Source organism: Neolamprologus multifasciatus, chromosome 8 (genome assembly GCF_963576455.1).
Source record: "Neolamprologus multifasciatus chromosome 8, fNeoMul1.2, whole genome shotgun sequence".
In the NCBI taxonomy this organism is placed as follows: Eukaryota; Metazoa; Chordata; class Actinopteri; order Cichliformes; family Cichlidae; genus Neolamprologus; species Neolamprologus multifasciatus.
The window spans coordinates 14,064,058-14,086,625 of record NC_140446.1 but is presented as its reverse complement, the minus strand read 5'-3'; the positions used below and the strand labels follow the sequence as shown (position 1 = coordinate 14,086,625).

General features: G+C 41.8%; 1 protein-coding gene across 1 annotated transcript in view; it reads right to left on the bottom strand.

Moving 5' to 3' along the window:
- The window catches only part of atrnl1b (attractin-like 1b), an 81,122-nt gene that overhangs the window by 57,120 nt on the left and 1,434 nt on the right, over nt 1-22,568 (bottom strand). The window contains exons 2-17 of the mRNA XM_085169309.1: nt 20,848-20,931; nt 19,576-19,689; nt 19,089-19,217; nt 18,646-18,854; nt 17,778-17,952; nt 15,325-15,412; nt 14,753-15,014; nt 14,111-14,294; nt 13,829-13,983; nt 13,584-13,668; nt 12,878-13,092; nt 12,601-12,719; nt 11,739-11,871; nt 10,531-10,718; nt 9,197-9,410; nt 8,911-9,102 (exon numbers count right to left, since the gene is read on the bottom strand). Coding sequence (XP_085025435.1) covers nt 8,911-9,102; nt 9,197-9,410; nt 10,531-10,718; nt 11,739-11,871; nt 12,601-12,719; nt 12,878-13,092; nt 13,584-13,668; nt 13,829-13,983; nt 14,111-14,294; nt 14,753-15,014; nt 15,325-15,412; nt 17,778-17,952; nt 18,646-18,854; nt 19,089-19,217; nt 19,576-19,689; nt 20,848-20,931 — 2,546 coding nt within the window. The remainder of the gene's footprint in view (nt 1-8,910; nt 9,103-9,196; nt 9,411-10,530; nt 10,719-11,738; nt 11,872-12,600; nt 12,720-12,877; nt 13,093-13,583; nt 13,669-13,828; nt 13,984-14,110; nt 14,295-14,752; nt 15,015-15,324; nt 15,413-17,777; nt 17,953-18,645; nt 18,855-19,088; nt 19,218-19,575; nt 19,690-20,847; nt 20,932-22,568) is intronic.

Below are 22,568 nucleotides of genomic sequence, written 5' to 3'. Positions count from 1 at the left end.
GATGATTATTGGTAATTTTTTCTCTAATGATAAAAATTTTATTTGTGAAGAAGTTCATGAAGTCATCACTAGTTAACGTTAAAGGGATGGTTGGCTCAAAAGAGCTCTGACTTTTTGTCAGCCTGGCTACAGTGCTGAAGAGAAACCTGGGGTTGTTCTTATTTTCTTCAATCAGTGATGAGTAGTAAGCTGTTCTGGCTTTGCGGAGGGCTTTCTTATAAAGCAACAAACTATTTCTCCAGGCTAAATGATGATCCTCTAAATTTGTGACACGCCATTTCCTCTCCAGATTACGAGTCATCTGCTTTAGGGTACGTGTTTGAGAATTATACCACGGGGTCAGGTACTTCTGATTAGAGACCTTAGTTTTCACTGGAGCTACAGTATCCAGAGTCGTACGTAGTGAGGAGGTGAAATTATTAACAAGATAATCGACCTCTGTTGGGGTAGCGTTCAGATAGCTGCTCTGCTCTGTGTTGGTACAGGGCATTGACGATGATAACAGTGGCTGGATTATATTCTTAAACTTAGTTACAGCGCTTTCAGAAAGACATCTACTTTGATAAAGTCCACTCTCCACTGCTGCGTAATCAATTATTGTAAATGTAAATGTTATCAAGAAATGATCAGACAGGAGAGGGTTTTCAGGAAACACTGTTAAATGTTCAGTTTCTATGCCATATGTTAAAACAAGATCTAGAGTGTGATTAAAGTGGTGGGTGGGTTCTTTTACATTTTGAGAGAAACCAATTGAGTCTAACAACAGATTAAATGCCATGTTGAGGCTGTCATTTTTAGCATCAACATGGATGTTAAAATCACCCACAATAATTATTTTATCTGAGCTCAGAACTAAATCAGATATAAAGTCTGAGAAATCAGACAGAAACTCTGTGTAAGGCCCAGGTGGACGATAGATGATAACAAGTAAGACTGGTTTCTGAGTTTCACAGCTGGGTTGGACAATGTTAAGCATCAGGCTTTCAAATGAATTAAAAGTCTGTCTTGGTCTTTCATTAATTAATAGACTGGTGTGAAAAATTGCTGCCACACCGCCCCCTCGACCTGTGCTTCGAGATTTCTGGTAGTTAGAATGACTCGGGGGTGTTGATTCATTTAAACTAACATAATCATCCTGCTGCAACCAGGTTTCTGTAAGGCAGAGTAAATCAATTTGTTGATCAATTATTAAGTCATGTACTAACAGAGACTTGGAGGAGAGAGACCTAATATTTAATAATCCACATTTCACTGTTTTACTCTTTGGTTCAGATGTGGATACTGTATTATTCTTTCTTTGTAAATGTTTAAGTTGTTTGTTGCTGGTTTTTAGTTTGTTTTTTGTCTTTTTGGAAGCAGACACAGTCTGTATGGAGATGGGTTTTTGGGGGGGTAGCAGGAGGAGAGAAGCTGCAGAGAGGCGTGTAAGACTGCAACTCTGCTTCCTGGTCCCAACTCTGGATAGTCATATTTTGAGGGGTTTAATAAATTTGTCGATATTTCTAGAAATGAGAGCTGCTCCATCCAAAGTGGGATGGATGCCATCTCTCCTAACAAGACCAGGTTTCCTCCAGAAGGTTTGCCAATTATCTATGAAGCCCACATCGTTTCTGGGACACCACTCAGACAGCCAGCAATTTAAGGAGAACATGCGGCTAAACATGTCACTCCTGGTCTGATTGGGGAGGGGACCAGAGAAAACTACAGAGTCCGACATTGTTTTGGCAAAGTTGGACACCGATTCAATATTGATTTTAGTGACCTCCGATTGGCGTAACCGGGTGTCATTACTGCCGACGTGAATTATGATTTTACTGAATTTACGTTTACCCTTAGCCAGCAGTTTTAAATTTCCTTCAATGTCGCCTGCTCTGGCCCCTGGAAGACAATTGACTATGGTTGCCGGTGTCTCTAGCTTCACATGTCTGAGAACAGAATCACCAATTACCAGAGTTTGACCCCCAGCGGGTGTGTCACCGAGTGGGGAAAAACGGTTAGACAAATGAACGGGTTGGTGGTGTACCTGGGGCTTCTTTTTAGGACTACGCTTCCTCCTCACCGTTACCCAGCCGTCTTTCCCCAGCTGCTTGGGATCTGCCGGGGAACAGCTAGCGGGGCCTACGCTATCTTCGGCTGCACCAGCTACAGGGGCCTGGCTAGCTAAGGGTGAGAGAAGGGTGCAAAGCCGAGTCTCCAGTTCAGTAATCCTGGCCTCCAGAGCTGCAAATATGCTACATTTGTTACAGATATCATTACTGCTAAAGGAGGCCGAGGAGTAACTAAACATCTGACACAATGAGCAAGAAATGGCATCATCTGTTGATGCTGGTTCTGTCTGTGTACTGACATGGGCCCAGAGTAGGTGGAATAGTGACTTTGATGTATTTGAGGGCCAGGCTCTCCAGGCACCTCATGGTTATTGGTGTTAGAGCCACTGGCCTGTAGTCACTGAGCTGAACCTCTCACTCCAACTCCATTTCTCAGGATCAGATCAAATGTGCGTCTCTAACCTTGCTGCACAAGGAGATTAGAAGTGATCCAATCAGAAGTAAACTTGTCCCGCCTTTCTACACAACTTAATTAGTTTTAATTAGATCTTATCTGTCCAGAACACTTTCATCTTGTTTTTATTTGGTGACGAAAGTGTCAACACATTTTATCACAGGTTTGGTCCTGGTGCGTTAGCATTTATTTAGTTATCATCTTGTTTTCATCAGAGAAAAAAAATGGTTGTTGACAAGAACTATGATGAATATTATTGGTCAACAAAATTAAAACAGTCACGGGTGCCAGATAATTTCATATATTCATATTAAAAAGTGCGCATTTAACATCCACAGCCAATGTGAAGAGGTAATTCGTGCAGCAGGAAGCATGCCCACGAGAGTCCTTGTGCCATTTTTATGACGCGATTAAACTGCTCTCAGGATGAGGCACTGCTGCTGGTCAAGACAGTGGTGATGTTTTGCTTTGAAAGAAATAAGTGAAAATGCAGCAAATGTCCAGAAAGCCTAGACAACTATTAGTTAAGAACACTTAGAACCCAAATATGAAGAAAAGAGGGGTGGCTCCAGACTTTTTGCACAGACTTTTATTCAGTCACAAACTCCAGTTAAGTGTGACGTTCGAGGCCAAATTCAAGATGTTAAAATTTTTTATAAGATCCATTTATCCACATTTCTCTTCAGAGTTGTGAGTATTTATGCTGCCTGGCTGTTTCGCAGCTTTCAAACTGTGCTTCTTTGATTTCACAGACTACTGATCATCGTGATAACTCTACTGCTTCAGTATCCGATCTGCTTTTGATCTGAAAGCAGTGTTAGGAAGGAAATTACACAGCTCTGTGTCAATCACAAGTATCCCTCCAATTGTGCAGACTTCAAATGCTGCTTTACAGCTTGTGCCACAGCCAAGTGCTTCTTAAACCAAATGGAGTAAAAACCAAGGCATCTTATAAAAGGATAAGATGAGCTATTTAGCTATTTAAATGTAAATAACATATTGTGTAAAGCTGTCAAATGAGTTATTAATTAACTCTAACCCAGATGAGAGGCAGGGTACAAAGTGGACAGTCCACTAGTGAGGATACTAGAATGTGGAATTCACAGAAAAACTGCAGCGTGACTGCATCTGCACCAGCATGTACACTTTATCACATCTGCTAGAGGATCAAACCTTCAACCCTGTAATTACAGAACAACCTTCCATTCTGACCCACTCTCACCAACATAGGCCACAGAAGGCAGCATCTGAAGAGTAGGAATATTTGACAATTCCACTTCTGCTTGAAAAAGAAAATGACAGAGCAGCTGCTAAACTACAGTACTTAACTAAAAGATTCAATTCATTGTGAAAGAATGGAAGCTGTTAGATTGAGTGAGCGGAAAAGCCTGATCCAATATTAAAAAAAAAAAGACTGAATTAAAGACCACAGAAAACTCCGTGAGCCTTGCTTGTTTAAAATTTTGCCTGAACTGAACTCACAGCTTGAAGGACTTTCTTCTGGTCTGTCATAATGAAGCGGACAGACCGCGAACTAATAGCACAGATGGCCCCAGGTTTTGTTTGGTTGTTTGATCAGGGAAGATGAAGTGTGGACACATGAGATCTTTAAATAATCAATTTAAAAGGACATACATTTAGAGTCCACCCCCTCAGCAAAGTAAGAAGCTGCTTAGGTCATACAGAGAGCAAAATCTCAAAGCAGCCCAGCAAGCAAAAGATACCACATACCTGGGATCCTTTCACCTGTACTTAAAAACATTTCACTTGCCTATTCAAAATCTAAAAACCTACGACTAGCACGTCCTGGGTTTTTTTGGGTTTTTTTTAGTTGATATTCCAAGTTTTGGACTACTAGGATGACTGAACAGGCACGGTGATGCATTTCAGCATTTATAAAATAAGTTTGGTCTCAACCATAGCTGTCCTGCAGGTTGTCAAGAATTTTTATGGCAATCACAGAGCAGAGAATTATGAGGAGCTTGTGGATAAGATGCTGAAAATGAATCACCGAATGAGCGCATGAATGTCACTGAAGATGCTTTTTTTTTCTTTTTTTATTATTAACATTCTCATCTTGACTTTGTTTCCACCAAACCTGTGTGATGTCAGCAATGGGCACCAGAAAGGATTTCATCGAGATATGAAAGTGATAGAAAACCAATATCAGGGAAAATTTAATCGGACCATGACCGGCAACTATTGTTGGTACTTGCAAAGAGATATGGATGAGCCATTTGAGCGCAAAAGCAAGTGACTTAGGCATTTTTGAGAACAATGACCTCATTTTACTTGGAGCTAAATTGACACATCTCTGGTATTATCTTCTAGGCTGTTTTTACAGTAAAATAAATAAATAAATAGTTTGGTCAAAGATAGTCAAAATTGTGTTGATATAAATTGATTAAGAAAAAAATGAAAGTTACACTTTTATTTTCACATGCTACTGGCAGATGGACTGCTGTGTCTCCCAGCACAGATCCAAGAACACAGAGAAGATTCTAGGAGATGGGCAGTTGTTCTGAAGGAACTAGACAGGGCCATAGAAGGTCCATATCATGCACAGGGGTGGTATTGGTTCCTTTGTGCAAAGAGGAACAGGATGAGCACTTCTAGACAGTCTACTCTGGCAGGCTTCTTGTGTGAGGGTGGATTGAGGTCCTGATGTCTCCTAGTGGGCCATCTGCTCACTGCCTGGCACCATGTAGGCTGAATGGCATTTCCCATAGAATACCAGAGTTGGCAGGTCCACCACTTCTACCCTGTTTTTCACAGCTGAGAGCAAGTTCACCCTAAGCACATGTGAAAGATGTAAAAGGGTCTAGAGATAAAGTAGAAACATTATGCTGCCTGTAACATTGTTCAGGGTGACTGGTCTGATGGTGAGTCAGTGACGTCTGGGTAGGCATATCCACGAAGGGACGCACAAACCTCTACAGGCTAGACAACAGCACCCAGACTACCATTAGGTATTGGGATGAAGTCATTGTCACTGTCAGACCCTACGATGGTGCAGTGGGTCCCGGGTTCCCCCTGGTGCACGATCCCCGACACTGTCAGGCATGCATCCAAGCATGTAGGGGGGCATACAAACTACGAGAACCATTTTAAATTGCTGCAACAAAATTTCAGCTAATTGGACGGCCCTGCCACATCACTGTTTTACTTTGACTTTTGCGGTATCTTTGAATTTAGCCCTGTGTAGGTCGACCATTTTCATTTAAAAGGAAAAGATGAGGCATCTTTCCATTGCTAACACATTATCCAGTACATATCAGTACAGACACCAATCATGATAATTTTGCCCCTATTATATTGACCATTATATTGATGTTCAAAAGAGTCAAAATGACAGTGATGTGTATGTCAAAAACCTGATGTGCAAACTCGACGTGCAAGTCAAATTGCACATGTGAAGTCAGTGTAAAAAACTAGGAAAAGAGCTGATTTTTCGACCAGGGTTTGTAGTTTTGCATGTATTTATGGAGCATACTCAGCCTAGAGCACATATCCATGCACTCCAAATAAGCAAAGAAGAAGTAAAGCAGGTGAGAAAAGCCTTTAACAGTGATTGAAACCCTGGGAGTGAATATGGACGAGCAAAGTCAGACAGAGCAAAGCAAAAGAGGAGAAAATACAGAGACAATTTATAGGACAACCTTCTCTGTCCTTCATGCCAACAGGGACTAATTCCTCAAGACAAATATCCACAGCGAACAGAAACATCTCTGCATCACCCAACACTAGCACACTCAAATGAATTTGAGACAGCACTCCTGGGCTCTCTAAATTTATTACTCGCTAAACTGATCAGAGATGTTTTTACAATCCAACACAACTGTGGGCAAAAGGCATACATCACATAGCACAACAGCAACGACCTCAGCGGTTACACCGACTTTCATGTGAAGGATCTTTCCAATCAACTTACTACTGTGCAGTTTCACCTTGGTACGTGTCTAGTACTTAGTATGATCACATTTCAATACAACCATCAGGAAAATAACAGCTGAATCATGTTTGTCAGTGATGTCATGATAGGATGACAGTCCCTTTCTTTTTGCTGTGTTGTACAAAGAGAAAATGGATGATTAAAGGTATTCATATTTGTTATCTTAAGAGGACCTGCAGCTGCGGGCTGTGTACAAAGAACTAACCTGTACAGAGCAAAACTTTAAGCCTTTTCATCTGCACATATTTTCAGTTTAGTTTTAAAAACTCAATAGGCCATTCGATCCCTATACAACCGTTGCAAGAGCTTGGTTCGCATTGCCGGCAATAAGTCGGACTCGTTCCCGGTGGGTGATGGGCTCTGCCAGGGCTGCCCTTTGTCACCGGTTCTGTTCATAATTTTTATGGACAGGATTTCTAGGCGCAGCCAAGTGGCGGAGGGCTTTCGCTTTGGTGGCCTCAGAATCTCATCTCTGATTTTTGCGGATGATGTGGTTCTGTTGGCTTCATCGGGTGAGGGCCTCCAGCTCGCACTGGAGCAGTTCGCAGCCGAGTGTGAAGCAGCGGGAATGAGGATCAGCACCTCCAAATCTGAGGCAATGGTTCTCAGCCGGAAAAGGGTGGAGTGCCCACTCTGGGTCGGGGATGAGTTCCTGCCCCAAGTGGAGGAGTTCAAGTATCTCTGGGTCTTGTTCGCGAGTGATGGGAGAAGGGAGCCGGAGATCGACAGACGGATTGGGGCTGCAGCTGCAGTAATGCGGACACTGCACTGGTCCGTCGTGGTGAAGAGGGAGCTGAGTGTAAAAGCGAAGCTCTCAATTTACCGGTCGATCTACGTCCCTACCCTCACCTATGGCCACGAGCTGTGGGTAGTGACCAAAAGAACGAGATCGCGGATACAAGCGGTGGAAATGAGCTTCCTCCGAAGGGTGGCTGGCCTCTCCCTTAGAGATAGGGTGAGAAGTTCGGCCATTCGGGAGGGGCTCAGAGTAGAGCCGCTGCTGCTCCACATCGAAAGGAGCCAGCTGAGGTGGTTCGGGCATCTGACAAGAATGCCTCCTGGGCGCCTCCTGTGTGAGGTGTTCCGGGCATGTCCCACCGGGAGGAGGCCCCGGGGCAGACCCAGGACACGCTGGAGAGATTATATCTCTCGGCTGGCCTAGGAACGCCTGGTTGTTCCCCCGGATAAGCTGGAGGAGGTGGCTGAGGAGAGGGAGGTCTGGGCCTCTTTGCTTAGGCTGCTGCCCCCGCGACCCGGCCTCGGATAAAGCGGATGAAGATGGATGGATGGATGGAACTCAATATGCCAACTTGCATCCAATTAACAGGTCTCTGAGAGCATTTTAAGCAAAAACTGTCTTTGTCAGACCTTGCCAGATCATTAAATTTGCTTGACATTTCTACGACTAAATAGGAAATCACAAAAAGTAGTGACGTTGTTTAATAAAGAGGACTTCTTTTTTCTTAAATCACTTCTTGTTAATTGCTTTGTGACCCTTTGTGTTTATTTTGTCACAGCTCAGACGGTCACAAGAAGCACTACTGTAAATATCTTACAAATGACAGACATATACCCTCGATAGTACTGTGCAAATGTCTTGACTCACTTTTCAGTTCTTTATATTTTAATAGGAAAATGGGCAACAGGTGCAGTGATATATTGAAACATCTGTTAACATACATGGCAATGCAGTAAGTCAAAAACAGAGTTCCTGTAATATATAATGGGTTTGAAATGGAAGATTTCTTCTTTAACACAGCCTGAACTTTGGTTTCGATGGTGGATTAAAACATAAAAGTATAGCAAAATATAAATAAATAAATGTGGATTAATGGCACAAGCAGGAACTGCAGTTTTCCAGCTCAGCTGTATTGGCATAGTACTTAAGGATAGTATATCACTCAGTGAAGTTGACTGAGTTTTTTTCAGATGTTCATTTATTCCATTCTATCGTTTAACATTTAATTATTATAACGAAACGCTCTATTTTGCTATTTCAAATTTCAATGACTTTCAATGTAAAAACATCCACTTTTACAGTAGTGCATGTCTGGGCGTTTTAATTATGCACACTTCCCATTCACAGAGTTATTTGCAATCACTGTTCTTGATGTGAGACTGTCTTTAAACTACTTAAAACCAGCTAATGATAAAGAGCCCATCTACAGCGCGGTCAACAGAGAACTCTAACAGTTGGCGTGTGATTATATGCAAAAGTAATTGGCCATTACAAACCAAAAACAGCTTCCAAATCCAATCACAGAAAACTAATACGATTTTCCCTCCGCCACAGACACCCGCCACTTTAAGCCTGTTTCCTCCTTTAACCTTTTTTCTCTCCGAGATGAATATTGACTGCTTACAGAAGCCAATCTGGGAAAGCTTATTGTCTGCCACCTTAATGCCGGACTGCAGACTTCAAAGAAGACTCATCTAGATTAAGTTCAGACACTCACCCACGCAATCTCCAGTCTGCCACTCCAGGCACTGGCCATAGGGAAAAGAGATGACGTATGCAGTGGAGTCGACGCAGCGCTGCACGCTGCCGCACCACATACACTCCATGGCCTGGCTGGTGCAGTTGGCACAGTTTGTGTGCAGCGAGCAAGGTTTCTTGCAGGATGGACGGGTGCTCTGGTTGGGATTGCCTGGACAAAGAAACAACAAAACAAAAGACATGAAAAAACCTTTTCAAGCAGATGCAATATTTAGGAAGTGTACTTGTGTGTTCGGTCATCTCACCAGTAGCCTTTTCACAGATGAGCCCGTGGGCAGTAGCAGTGCATGGATTGGCCCTCAGTCCTGACACCTGTGGCTCCTCCAGGTAGGCACAAAAACCAGAGTCACTGGGCTCACCAGGCAGCCAACGCAGACTGCTGTTGGTGAAGGGAGACATATCCTCCCAACCCCAATATGACACATTGATCTTCCTCAGACCCACCCAGGGAGACAGCCGCTGTGGAAAAACAGCAAAAGTCTAAACACATAAAGGGATGAAAAGCTATTCAAATGTAAGATAAAATTTCATAAGAGTGCCTCATTTTTTACTCCATCCTGCTATTAACAAAAAAAGGGAAAAAAGCCTGCCTTCTGCATTTACACCTAGGAACCAAAGATGCTATTAAAAGTCTGCTGAGAATAATTTCACAGATATGATTACTTATTTGCCTTCAGGATTCAACTTTTAATGTAATGGGAAAATGATGTGGAAAGGCATGTCAAGGTTCTGTTTGGAACAAACAGCCACGTTTCAACCCAGCAGACTGACAGGAAATGACATTCATACAGTAGGCATGACCAAACTAAAATCATCAGTAGATGCCACAATTTTCTGTCACTGCAAGGGGAATACATAGCCGCGAGGGATGGGAAGAAGTCAGTATGCCAAAACTGCATTTTCATTAAAGAAGCAGAAGCTCTAATTGTAATGTTGCTGTGAATATTTGGATTTCTCTCAGTGAACAAGTTTCTGCACCACATCATAGGGTTAAACAAAACAGAGCAGAGCCATAAATATGTAAACTTAGAGCGACATCAGGAAAATTACTCAGATAAAAAGAAAAACTAAATGCAGACCAGACTACACAGTCAAGGTCTTAGATACTGTAAGTGCACACGATTCTTCCATCAGACAGAGAATCACAGAGGCTCTATTAGCCCTGCGTAAGGCAGGCAGAAGTGATGAGTGATTATCGCAGTCTGATTCATCATGTGCGGTATCTCAGAAACAAAACTATGTACAAACCACACAGTCTGAGACAAGATGTTGGAATAGTGGAAAACTATTCCCATAATTGGTTGAAAGGCAAGAAAGCTAGAAGAATACCTGCAATCAGATAAAATAGAGCTGCAGAAAACTGATCGGGGCAAAATCAGAGTCAGAGTTAGAGAAAGGCTCCCCCAGCAGCTAAAAACGCACTTTTATTTTCACTCAATTAAACACCAAGGTGTAAACTGCAATTCTAGCAAAAGAAAATATTTCAAAATCAATGTGAGATACTGTACTACATGTATATTGTCAAACAATAAAGCAAGGATAAAACACAATCTGGCCAGTTTGACTGATTTAAGTGTACCTTGTCTTGTTGCTGGAGCTTCTTGAGCTCCTCGAGCACAAAGTCCACTTGTTTGGAGGTGGTCAGCGAGGCGATGTTGCCATTGAGGTTCTTGCAGTAATGCTGAGCGTTGTCGTAGCTCTCGCGGCTTGAGTTGATCCTCAAACAGGCATCACCCACCTGGTTCCAACCCTCACTGCACTGCTGAGCTGGAAGATCAAAAGAGCATGTCGAGAAGTTAATGACCTCGGGCCAAGAAAACCTTGCTCTCCTTTAACTTTAACAGGAAAAACTACTTTGACATTATTTGTATTGTGTTGTAAGCTAAAAACTACATAATTAACTATGGAATAATATTAGTTAAGTACTGCTCAACGGGGAGAACCATAATCCAAGAAAAATGAAAACAGAGAACTTAGAAGGCATAACAAACCACAGGGGGCTAAAGAATTAGGGTTTAACACATGTGTGTGTGTGTGTGTGTTTGTGTGGATGTCACTGATTTTGTTTGAGCGTAATTTGCACCCATTTGCTCTGTGTGCATTTTGTTTGTGCAATCAGCGGCTCTCTTTCAGGAATCAGAAATCCACACCCACATGCACACACACAGAGATATTATTTTCAGCTCCCACTGCACTCCCCTTAGGCGACAGGGCTTGGTGAACTGAAAATTATGGATAAAGTGACAGCACTATCTCTTCAGATTCAGCCAGCGTCAACATCAACAACACGATGGGTGGGTGTGTGTGTGTGTGTGTGGGGGGGGGGGGTAGATGGTGAGAGGTAAGCTAAATACACTGCCAGACCTCATAAACAACATTGGGATGACATCTTGAAAATACATCTCTGCAAATCCCTGATACTGGGTTTAACCGTACAAGCAGCGGCAGAAGAAGTAAACTTGGTAGGGAGTCATTAAAATCTGCGATAATTTAATTAATGAAATAGGCTTCCCTTCGGGTCTGAATGTCAGCGCACTTAATTGACGCAGTAAATACAACCACCAATGTGGCCGTTTCATGTTACAAGCGCTGTCGAGTATTCACACTGATCAGCATCTCTGCATTAGGTTTAAGTTTTAAAACATATCTGCATTTATCTTGCATCTCCCACAGTCTCCCACATGCTTGCCTGGAAATGACCAAAAATCCTCTGCCATGCATGTGTGAGAACCAAATCCGAAGCTTCTGTTTAATAAGGTGGCGTGTTCGTGTGCACGGAAAGCTTACCGGGCAAAGCGTGGCACTGCGAGTGATTCTGATCCCACTGACAGTTGAGATTCAATGAGCAGCTCTTGCAGTTGGCAAGCTTGCTGCACACCTGCTCGTTCCGCACAGGACACTCAGTGAAGTTCTTCACATTCTGCAGCGGCAGAGAAAAGAATCAAGAGAGAAAGTGTCATTTTATGATAGAGCCCCATGGACCGCCGTGTTAAAATGTCTAAATTAACAGCATTAAATAGAATCTTTACAGTCTGGTATGAAAGACACTTTTGTTCTCTATAAATAGCTCCCCACTTTATTATATACTTGTTTTATACAGATTTATATAGCTAATAGGAAGGTGTCTTACTGGCGTTTGCTCTGTTGGTGCTTTTTCACCATTAATATTGAAATTAAAAAAAAATAAGACAGCTTGGTGTGTTGTTCACGCAATCCAAGATGTCCATCCTTCAGTTTAAATCAGTTAAATTTATTTATTTAATTAGTCAGGGCAGTGCCTGTGCACTGCACACACATTTTATGGATATAGTCTGCCAACTAAACCTGCTATGCTTACTTCTGGTTCAAAATATTTTAAATACTGCTACTAATGAATCCTCAAAAATGCAGATTTTAGAGACCAACGGGTGACGTCATGGTGGCCGTGTCCATCTTTTATATACAGTCCATGTGCAAAGGCTTTTTCTACCTTAAGCAATGAGGTGATGTTTCCATGTAGTCCTGAACACCACAAAATTATCATACCAATGTCCTCGACTCACAAAACCGGTATTAAAAAGCGCATGTGTCCTTGTTTGCACGTTTGGCAGCTTCAGGGAGCTGAACACAAGATCAGCAGTACACTGCTGCCCCCTGTTGGAACACTTACAGAGGTACAGTTGCTGAAGGCTGAGATGCATTTCTTATCATCGCACCACTGGCACCCCTTGGTGTTTGCTGTACAGCTGGCACAGTCTGAGAACCTGTAGCACCACTCGTCCATTGTAACTACAAAGAGATGAGAGGGAGAGCAACAAGAATGCATGAGTCAGTCTGTAAATACGGGTAAAATACAATTTCTCGAAAGAAGGCAGTTTTAACAACAACAAATAAAGTAGTGACGAGAAAGTGAAAAGAGGCTGGAGAAGTTCTGTGGTCCTCCTCACCAGCTTTAGGTGGACAAAATGGAGCAGGAGTCAGGCTGCTATTAGCCATTCTGACTTCCCAGGGGAGACAACGGCCTCTGCTCCAGATGCAACGGACCCCTGGCCCAGCCTTCACGCAACCCTCCTCTGCCAAGAAGGCTTGGCAGCTCGGAGGTCGGTAAACAAGCACATCATTGAGCAGCACACTGGAGAAGCCCCCAAACACGTACATGGACCTGAGCAAGACGAAAGAAAACAGTGTAGAAAAAGAAAAAGAAAAAAAAGGTGTAAACTACAGCCAACAAATTAAGATAAACTGGACTTCTGTTTTTTAATTATGGAGTATTTTTTCTATTTCGCCATGCTCAAATTGATAAACATAATTATCTAATCTTTCTCTTTTTTTAAGCAAGTCATTTTATTACATTGTTATTGCTGTGATATTGAACAGTTCTTTTTTATTTACACTGTTTTTCAAATTTATGGTAAAAAATTAAGCTTTTAATACTCACAAAGAGACCCAGTCATCCACTCTAAAGATAAATTAGTGCCGAGACCACAGTGGAATATATTAAATTAAACTACTGGGAAAAACTGGGCATTTTCTATGAAACAAAACAGGATTATACCACAGGTATACCTACCAAACTACCAAACTATAGCTACCAAACCTGATTTCACAATCAATCTGGGTGATCTACATAGAAATTCTAATAGAAACACTCACCCATTGCTAACCACAGCAGAGTGACCGAAGCGGTTGACATCCCTGTGCAGGTCTGGCTTGGGCAGAAGCGTCCACTCGTCACAGGCTGAGGAAAACAAGGTGTACGTGACTATTTTGGATTCGCTGTGTGATTATCAGTTAACATAGCGGATGGATCTGATTGTACTTCTGATTTTATGTGAAACAGAGAGATACATTTACAAATAAATAAATAAAGGACTATTTAACAATAACAGGATTCTTACCAATGTCGTAGGCGAGAAAGTCAGCAGAGAAGCATTTGGCCCCGTTGCTCAGGGATGTGTCGTTGTGCGTGTTGCCTCCAAAAACGAGCAGAGTGCCGCTGAGGAGCACAGCTGAGTGCAAGTACCGTGGAAAGCCGCTTTCTCTCAGAATGAACCTGGAGCATGTGCATGACAGGCGTGTCAAGGACAACTGTGCCAAGGAGATATGCAACTCCCACGGTGTCACATATAGTCTGGAATGCATAATGAAACAACAAGAGCAGCGCAACTGTGTCGATTTACCATGTCCGCGTGTTCGCGTCGTATCGGTAGAGGTCATCGACAAGGCCGTATTTGTTGGCGGGCAGAGCTTTATAGCCGCCATGAACGTAGATGCTGCCACTGCCGCTGTCATACGTGCTGCTGTGGCCGTAGCCTCCCTGGGGAATGGCACCTTTGGTCTCAGGCACAAACCACGTGTTGGACCCTAAAAAGAAAATATATGAAGAATTTTTTTATAGGGAAAAAATATATATACAATTAGATCTCTCCTAGTAGAATCGAAGCAGACAGCTGGGCAAACACAGATTTTCAGGGATGGTTTACATGGCTGCTGTTTATCCTTTTTTTATTGTTTACACTGAAGAAAAAAAAAAAGAAATAAAACAGGACACTTAGACTCTGCTATCCAAAAATTCAGTCATGAAATATGGTGTTTTTGGATTCACAAAGTATTTGCTGGCAGGTTTTAAATTTAAAAAAAAAAGATCCCAAAGAAGTCTACAATTATGAGTGGATACCATCCACTGCAATTTGGAAGCGCAGCCATACTGGGTTTGCTTGCCAGGGCTTTTAAATTTATCTCAGTGCTAAGGGAAAGCTACAGAGAGCTGATAGATAAGCAGAAACAAAACGTCAAGTCTGCACTTGAAAGCTGTGACTCACTCAGGTTGTACTCCTGAACATTGCTGATATAGCTGTAGATGGGGGAGTAGCCAAAGATGACGAGCATGGTAGTCTCGCCGCTGTCCAGCGGGACGCAGTGGGCCGAGTGTCCTTCCACGGCGTATATCTGAGCTTGGGCCGGTGGGCCGACCACAGGGTTTCTCCGCTGCCATGTCCGATTGGGTACATTGAAGACCCACAGCTCGTCCGTCACGTTTTCCCAGCCGGCTTCCAGTTTTCCACCAAACATGTAGATATCATCCTAAACACAGGACGGCATTCTTTTAGTAAGCTAAAGAATCATCTCTAAACGTGCCATAAATGTGCCTCTAGGACAAGCCTGCGTTTGCTTTAAACTCCATAATTTTAAGTTGTTCTCCTGCTGTTGTTTTAAAATAGTTCTGTGTTTGGAATATGTTACAACATTCAGTTACTCAAAGAAATAAGCAGTTCCTGTTTGAAAGCAACCTTTTCTTTTCTGAAACCACATTTGATTGCTTTTCTTCCCACTTCTCCCAAATATTCCTCCCTCCCAGTCACTGTTGTGGTTTTCTAAATCTGTGTGTGTTTACCTGGCAGGCAGCAAGTGAGTGGCCGTATCTTGGCACGGGGCCACTATTGATGGGAACTGTGTTCCAAATGCCACTCTCGAGGTTGTAGCTGCAGAGTAAAGAAACAGAATTTTACACTTTAAATGCAGCTCCAACACACCAAAGAGGGGGGGAAAAGCCCTATACATATTCACTTTTTGTGCCACTGTGGCTTCATAACATGTCTGCAACGATTCATCGATCAATAATAAAATAAAATAAAAAAATCCTTAAGGTACATTTTTTTGCTTTGATGCTTAGTTTAAATTCAGTGTAAGCGTGAGTGTTTCACCCACATAGACCTGCAACAGAAACACATCTAGAAGCATGTGTGTGAATACAAAATTAAAACAGCATGAAGCCCAGGCAGGCCCCAGGTTTTAAACAAAAAGACTGATAACAGCAGCACTGAAGATGATGCTGTCACGGTTTAACGTGGAGCCGCCGTCTCTCTACATACAGCCCACGAGGAGTGAAGAGGCGGAGCTCTTACTGAGATTGTGAGCTCAGGTGGAATGAAACATTTTTATCATGTCCAGAACAACAGCGTTTGTTCCTGTAATCACCATCAAGAGCTGGCCGAAATCCTTCATCAAACCCCCTGATCAACAACCTCAGACGAGAAGAAAAGCAAACTTCGTAGCGGCTCCACCCACCGCCCTTTGTTTTACACAACAATGTACAGTAAAGCTACAGACACTACATTCAAATTTGCAGATAAACTATTAACTTAGTCTGATGCGATTAAATTAAGCAACTCGCTGATGGATAACGGGAGCCTTCCCACTTTATATTGCAGAGATACCTGCAGCAAGCAGGATGAATATAAAGGGGGGCATGGGGTGTTTCAAGGCTCTCATTATATAATTTTTCAGATTTATAATGAAATTATTGCTGTCAGCATTAATCTCGTTAATGCGACGTTAACACCATAACCGCGTTAACACGGCAAATCGCCGTTAGCGAGTTAACGCGGATAGCCCCATGCGAGGGCTGCACGGCGTCAATGCATTAGTGCAGTTAGCTCGTTAACGCGTTAGCGGCGTGCAGCCCTCTCACGGGGCTGTGTTAACTCGCTAACGGGGATTTGCCGTGTTAACGCGGTTATGGTGTTAACGTCATATTAACAAGATTAATGCTGACAGCACTAAATAAAATAATATAAAATATTGTTAATTGCATATTTATTATTTAAAATATAAAAATACAAGTTTACAATCAAAATGTACATTATTAAAATCTACACTATTATAGTGTCTTGTTTTCTAATATAAGTTTACCTCAAGGTCTTTAGATTTAATCGAGCTGAACATTTTGCTGTGCTAAAAATCTAGCAGGCTGACATGCATACATTACTGTTAGCTGCCATTAACATCCAAAAAAAAGACACAAAAAAAAGCACACCTGGTCACATCATCACACATTAGCAATTTAAACAAGGCACTCCAGGAGCAACAAGAATCATAACACCTTGTGATGAACAAACACTGAGCAGATGGTGAGAGCTCGTCTGAGCAACAAAGATGAACCATCGGCTAAACTGCAAGAGAACTCTGAGCGTGTGCCATATTTCTCAGTTTTTACAGAAGTAGTCCCAAAGAAAGTTAAGATGCTGGAGGTGGAGGAAAAGAGGAAAACCACAGAGAAGATTTGTGGATATAGTGAAAGAGGACATGCAGAGAGTTGGTGTGACAGAGGAGGAGGCCGCTAGGGATAGGGAGAGAAGGAAGGAGGAGGAAGATGATCTGCTGTGGCAAAAGAAAAAGAAATCCCAAAGAAATTTGAGTAGGTCTTTTTTTTCCTGTGCCAAGTACAGCACATACACAACAATCTGAGACAAGACATAACACGTTAAAAGTATACAGGGTAAAATAAATAAATGCATAAAAAGCACATAGAATATGAACTTTCATTTTAACTGCAAACCTTTCACATATTAAACCAGCGGACAGACACCTAAACCACAGTCCCCACTTGATAATTTCAAACGACTTCTGCATAACTGGGACAAAACACACTGCAGCTGGTCTCAATAAGAAGCTGGTGAATAAAGTATAAGACATTCTCTAATGTCTCAGAATGAAGGGGAATAACTAAAATAGAGCCGTAGCGATCCACAGCATATCGTAGCGAGGCAAAGGCGTAAAGTAGTGCCCCTTGACAGCCCTGCAAACTCTTCCACATCACCATCCAAGTTCTTTAAATATTAAATTCTCAATTTGGCCTTCATGAGAGCAGCACATACACCATCACAATGCAAGTCACGGACACCTAAACTCATCTGCAATTTTTGTCGGGGAATAAAAGGAAATCTTTGCTTAGCCATACATTGTGTGTGAGCAAAACCCTAAATAAGCAGTGGTGGTTTTTCTATTCAGAAACACATCAACAAAATACAAAGTGAGAATGCAGCTCGAGGAAAAACCTCTACTTACTTAAGAATCATCTGGAATGAGCTGTAGTTGAAAGTGTATCCCCCCACCACCCACATGACCTTTTCTTGCACCATAGCCATATGGGATGCTCTGGCGAGTGATGTGCCGAAGGGCTTGACACTGGGGAGGACCCAGAAAGATTCTGTTGACGGTACGGTCAGCGAACAGTCCGGGCCTGCAGGGACATACAGGAGAGCAGCAAAAGCAAAGTAATTATAGCTCAGGAACAATAAACACCAACGCTCATATGTACAAAAATCTCCAAAATCAATAATATTATAGTCTCTTTTATATCTGCTCCATGGCAACTTAATATTTTCATGATGCAATTCTTCATTAGCACCTGCCAGCTACTTTCATAATTACTCACTGAAACCTTAAAAAGGAAACAGGTTGCTCTCAAACCTCAAAACCCATAAACAGGGGAATGCAATTCAACAAACATGACAGTCAGAGAGAAGTAAACATGTTAGACTGTGCAATCGGAGGCCATGACAAAAGAAAGAAGAGATCTCAGCTAATGAGTCTGTCAAGTTTCATCACGCAAAAGAATTTTGTTTCCTCCAGCTCGAGGCGCATAATAATGCACAGGCCTGATCAGCGTGTTGCTAATCAGCATGACAGTACAACACAAGCTTACAACATAAAACCACCGCAGCCTTGCAGACCACAGCGCACGTGGGAGGAGTCCATCTTTAGTACACCTGATTGCAAAATACGTTGAGAGATGGTGTGATATAAGCTTTTGTTTTGGAAAAAATTTATTTTGTGTATGCCACAGGGTTAGATCAGAGTGAGTAGAGCTGCTCCAAATGACCTTAAGAGGTTTTTTTTTAGCATCTGCAAAAGATCTGCAGCTTGCTCCCACCTTGCCAGCTGTCATTGCAGACACAAAGCTTCTCCCCTGTGAGGTCGCAGTAGCCGTGGTCGGGGCTGCCGCAGTTGTTTCTGCAATAAGGGATGTCACAGGCTTCGCCTTTCCAGTACTTGTCGCATTCACAGTACACTCTGCTGGCAGCTGAGTTCCCAGGTGTGCACTTCCCGTGGCCGGAGCAGTTATTGGGACAAGAGTTGATCCTGGACAAATATGATTTGGATTAGTACTCCAACACAGACTGAGGATGACTGAGGGGTGTTATCAGTTAGTGGAACAAAAAGACTGGAGAGACATAAAAACTGTTTAGCATGTAACTAGAAAAACAGCTATAAGGACACGAAAGCCAGAAAACAGTTTGCTGTCATCTATAATTAGAAAGACAACTAATCATTAGAATTGTGACGCCGATAATTACTCACAAGGTAAGTACTTACGAGTAAAATATTTCAAATCCTGTGAGGTTATAGGCAGCATCGCTGAAAAAGTGTAATAGTGCGTAGCCTGAAGTCGTCTCAACCTCAGGAACCGTCTCATTACCTCGTATCTCGGGCACGATGAGACCGCTATAGAGAAACGCAAAAAAAGAATCAGTATTACTTTCTCGAAATTTGCACCAGTTCTAAATTGCAAGCAGAACTTGGTAACTCTCTGCAGTCGACTTGAACTTTTGTTGCATGTGTCTGACTAAACAAACACAGTAGAAGAGTCTGGAGACCTTGACTCCAAAATTGTAACAAATTTTTTTCATGACTTTATTTCATTTATTCTTTTATTTTACTTTTTTTTTTTTTTTTTTTTTTTTTTTTTTATTTTACAAACCAATACTGATTTGTTAAAAGTGCACACACTGGTTACAATGTGACAGAAGAGTAAAAGTATTTCATCTGTATCGAGGAATAAAGTAAGACGAAAGCGACTCACCTGAAAACAGCAACTAGAGGAGCATATATCGAGTCTCCGTCATAGACATACATGTGGTCCCAGCTACATTCTGTGGCAAAGTGGTTGAATCTTAAGCGAAGAACCGCATTTGGACTGAAGAAGAGAAATAACAATAGAATCACGGTTCAGGTTTTAATGGAAGCTAACTAGATTACATCAAGTGCTTTTCAGTCTTAATGACCACTCCAATCACTTTTGCACTACAAGCCACACTGACACATTAATGCATATTTATAATGAATTTTCTTGGCAAACAACCCATCATCTTTCATCCTTTCCTACACACTCACTAATATGGTTTGAGTTCAATATCTTACCGAAAGACACTTCAACACACAGTTGACCCTACGATTAGTGAACGCCCCATTAAATCTCCCGAGTCACGGTGTAGTGATGAGCAGCATGCAGATTTATCGTAAGAATTTAGATCAAGGACTGTTAAACTTTTCATTGCCAGTGACCCTGCACAGGGAAGACGCTTTTCCAAGAAGCTCATCTCGGTTATAATATTACTTTAGTTGGCTTTGGCCCAACATTATCTGACACAGTGGCCTGACTCAACTATTTCATCAAGCTCCCCAGTTAGCCGTCTAATAAGCCCAGTTACAGCAGCAATAACGCCTGGTTACACCCTAAGAGAAGTGAGTAATTTCAATATAATATGATGTGTCACAATTCACAGTTTCCATTGCCCTAAGGAGGAAATAAAAGACATATACTTTTCTTTTTCTTTTAAACAACAGAAAATTGGCATATATGTTCCAAAATAATCACCAAATTATTCTGAAGACCCAATGGCTATGGTTTATGGGTACAGGGTAATCTTGGGAATATATCTTGAGAACCAGCGCTACTTCAAGATGCTCAAAAATGTTTCTTTTTCTTTAAACAGATACCACTGCATGATTTTTTCCGTTTCAGCTGAACCGTCTTAGTGAATATAAACTGTTTATTGCAATCGTGGTTTCCTGTCTGTCCTGGAGCAGCTGCTGTTGCCGTGACAATAAATAGCATCAACAGGTAAGGTAAAGGTTATTCTTTTCTCTGAATGATGATCCTTGTTAAATATATTAAACTTTCAAAATGCCAGAGCCAGCCAGCTTTACACTACATTACGTAAGCAACAAAAGCATACCCGTCACCATAGAGATGCTGATGAGCTCCAATTAACTGCATTAATCAGTTTGCACTACATAATAAATTCTGCATACCCAGCATCTACACAACACAATGATTTACATAAATACTTACTAGCCCTCTATGAGCCAGGTGCACTTGGTTTTGTACTTGTAGTTGATTGGACCATCTGTGAGGTATCCTGAGGGTTCTGTCAGCCTGAAAAATCACAAAATTAAAACAGCACAGTTACATTTGGTTAAATTCAAGTATTTGCAGGGAAGAAAAAAAGATTTCTGACTGGTATGTACCTCAGTCACCCTATCACTTTTAAACAGATTTTCAAGGCTGACAGAGAAGTTCTATGCGATTCTGAATTGATATTAAGTTGTAATATCAATAAAATATTTTGTACGCAGATAGGTCTATTGGTGTTTCTCTAAAAAGATGTCTTGTCTGTGTTCGTCTCTGCCCACAAATGTTGACATGGGTGTCCAAACACAGCACAACACACAGTATTCATATCCAAAGGTTCAATTTAAGACCCCAGAAAATAACTGTCTCCCCAAGAAAAGTCCCAGTTAACCAAAACATCCAATCACTTGTCTCCTGAGAAGGTGCCAAACAAATTAGCAGTGTGTCACAATGATAGATGACTTCTAAATGGCCATACATCACTGTCCCATATCAAAAGAAATACGAGTTCCCTCCCCCCCCCCCCCCCTTATATTTTGGTTAGATTTTTCCACGATAACTGACTAAAGATTGGTTGTAATTCATAAAGACAGAATGATGTATATGAGCTTCAGATAATAATGCATCATAAAAGCTGACATTAGTGTAAAGATATGGCTGAGGTGTATTTACAGTCTCATAAATAACTCCTGAAGGTGAACACTAAACTCAAGTTAACTATCAAACAGTTTTGGCCGTGTAGGTTTGAGCGTATCCAGGGAAACACTAGTCTGTCCTTCAGCGTATCAAGAGTCTGTGTGCTTTTTATCAACCGCACAGTACTAGGCAAGAAATTAATCTGTAATCCACCTTCAAGAAAGGAATTCACACTTGTTGGTGCTAGGCGGCAATGTGTAAATGTTCCTATTCCTAATGATAACAGAGTCTAAAAGATAAAGATTCATTACAGTTTGTGTGTCTGCTGCTGATGGGAGGTTACTACCTGACAGCATGCCTGATGACAACTTATAGCAAACCCAGGGCACATTGAAAGAGGGGTAATTACTGTGATCGAGGTACTTCTGTTCCACAGAGTGCTCCTTAAGTGTGTCAAAAGGTCATTATAAGCGTCTGTGAAGATGAACATCGTTATTATTATATATTGCGAACATTTTAATCTTTCCTCGTTTTGTCACTTTGTCTCTGCCTCCTTCCTTTAGTACTCTGCACACAAGCCTTGACTTAGTGGCCTTATTACTATATAGCCTTGATAACTTCCTGTGCAGATCAGCAGAGGAACAACAGCTGATAAATATATCAGTCACATCCTCAGTTGGATTTTAGTTAAAGCTAGGTGATGACAGATGTTTCCTTACATCCACTGTGGGCTCCGCCTTCAGAAAAATAAAACTCAGTTGTACTCATTTGACTGTATCTGGAATCCATATCAGCAAGCGAGGTGCGAAGTCAATAATGACACGGTACAGACATGCTTTTCTACCCCATGCTCTCATGTGTCGACTGAACTCAACATTGCAAAGGCAACATGGCTCTTTACACATTGCCCCCCCCTTGTGTGGGAGAGAACATGATGAATAATAAAAGGCATGAAAACATTTAAGATCAAACATTTGACAGCATTTGTATAAATAAACATCTATGAACTTTACACTTGAAGGATG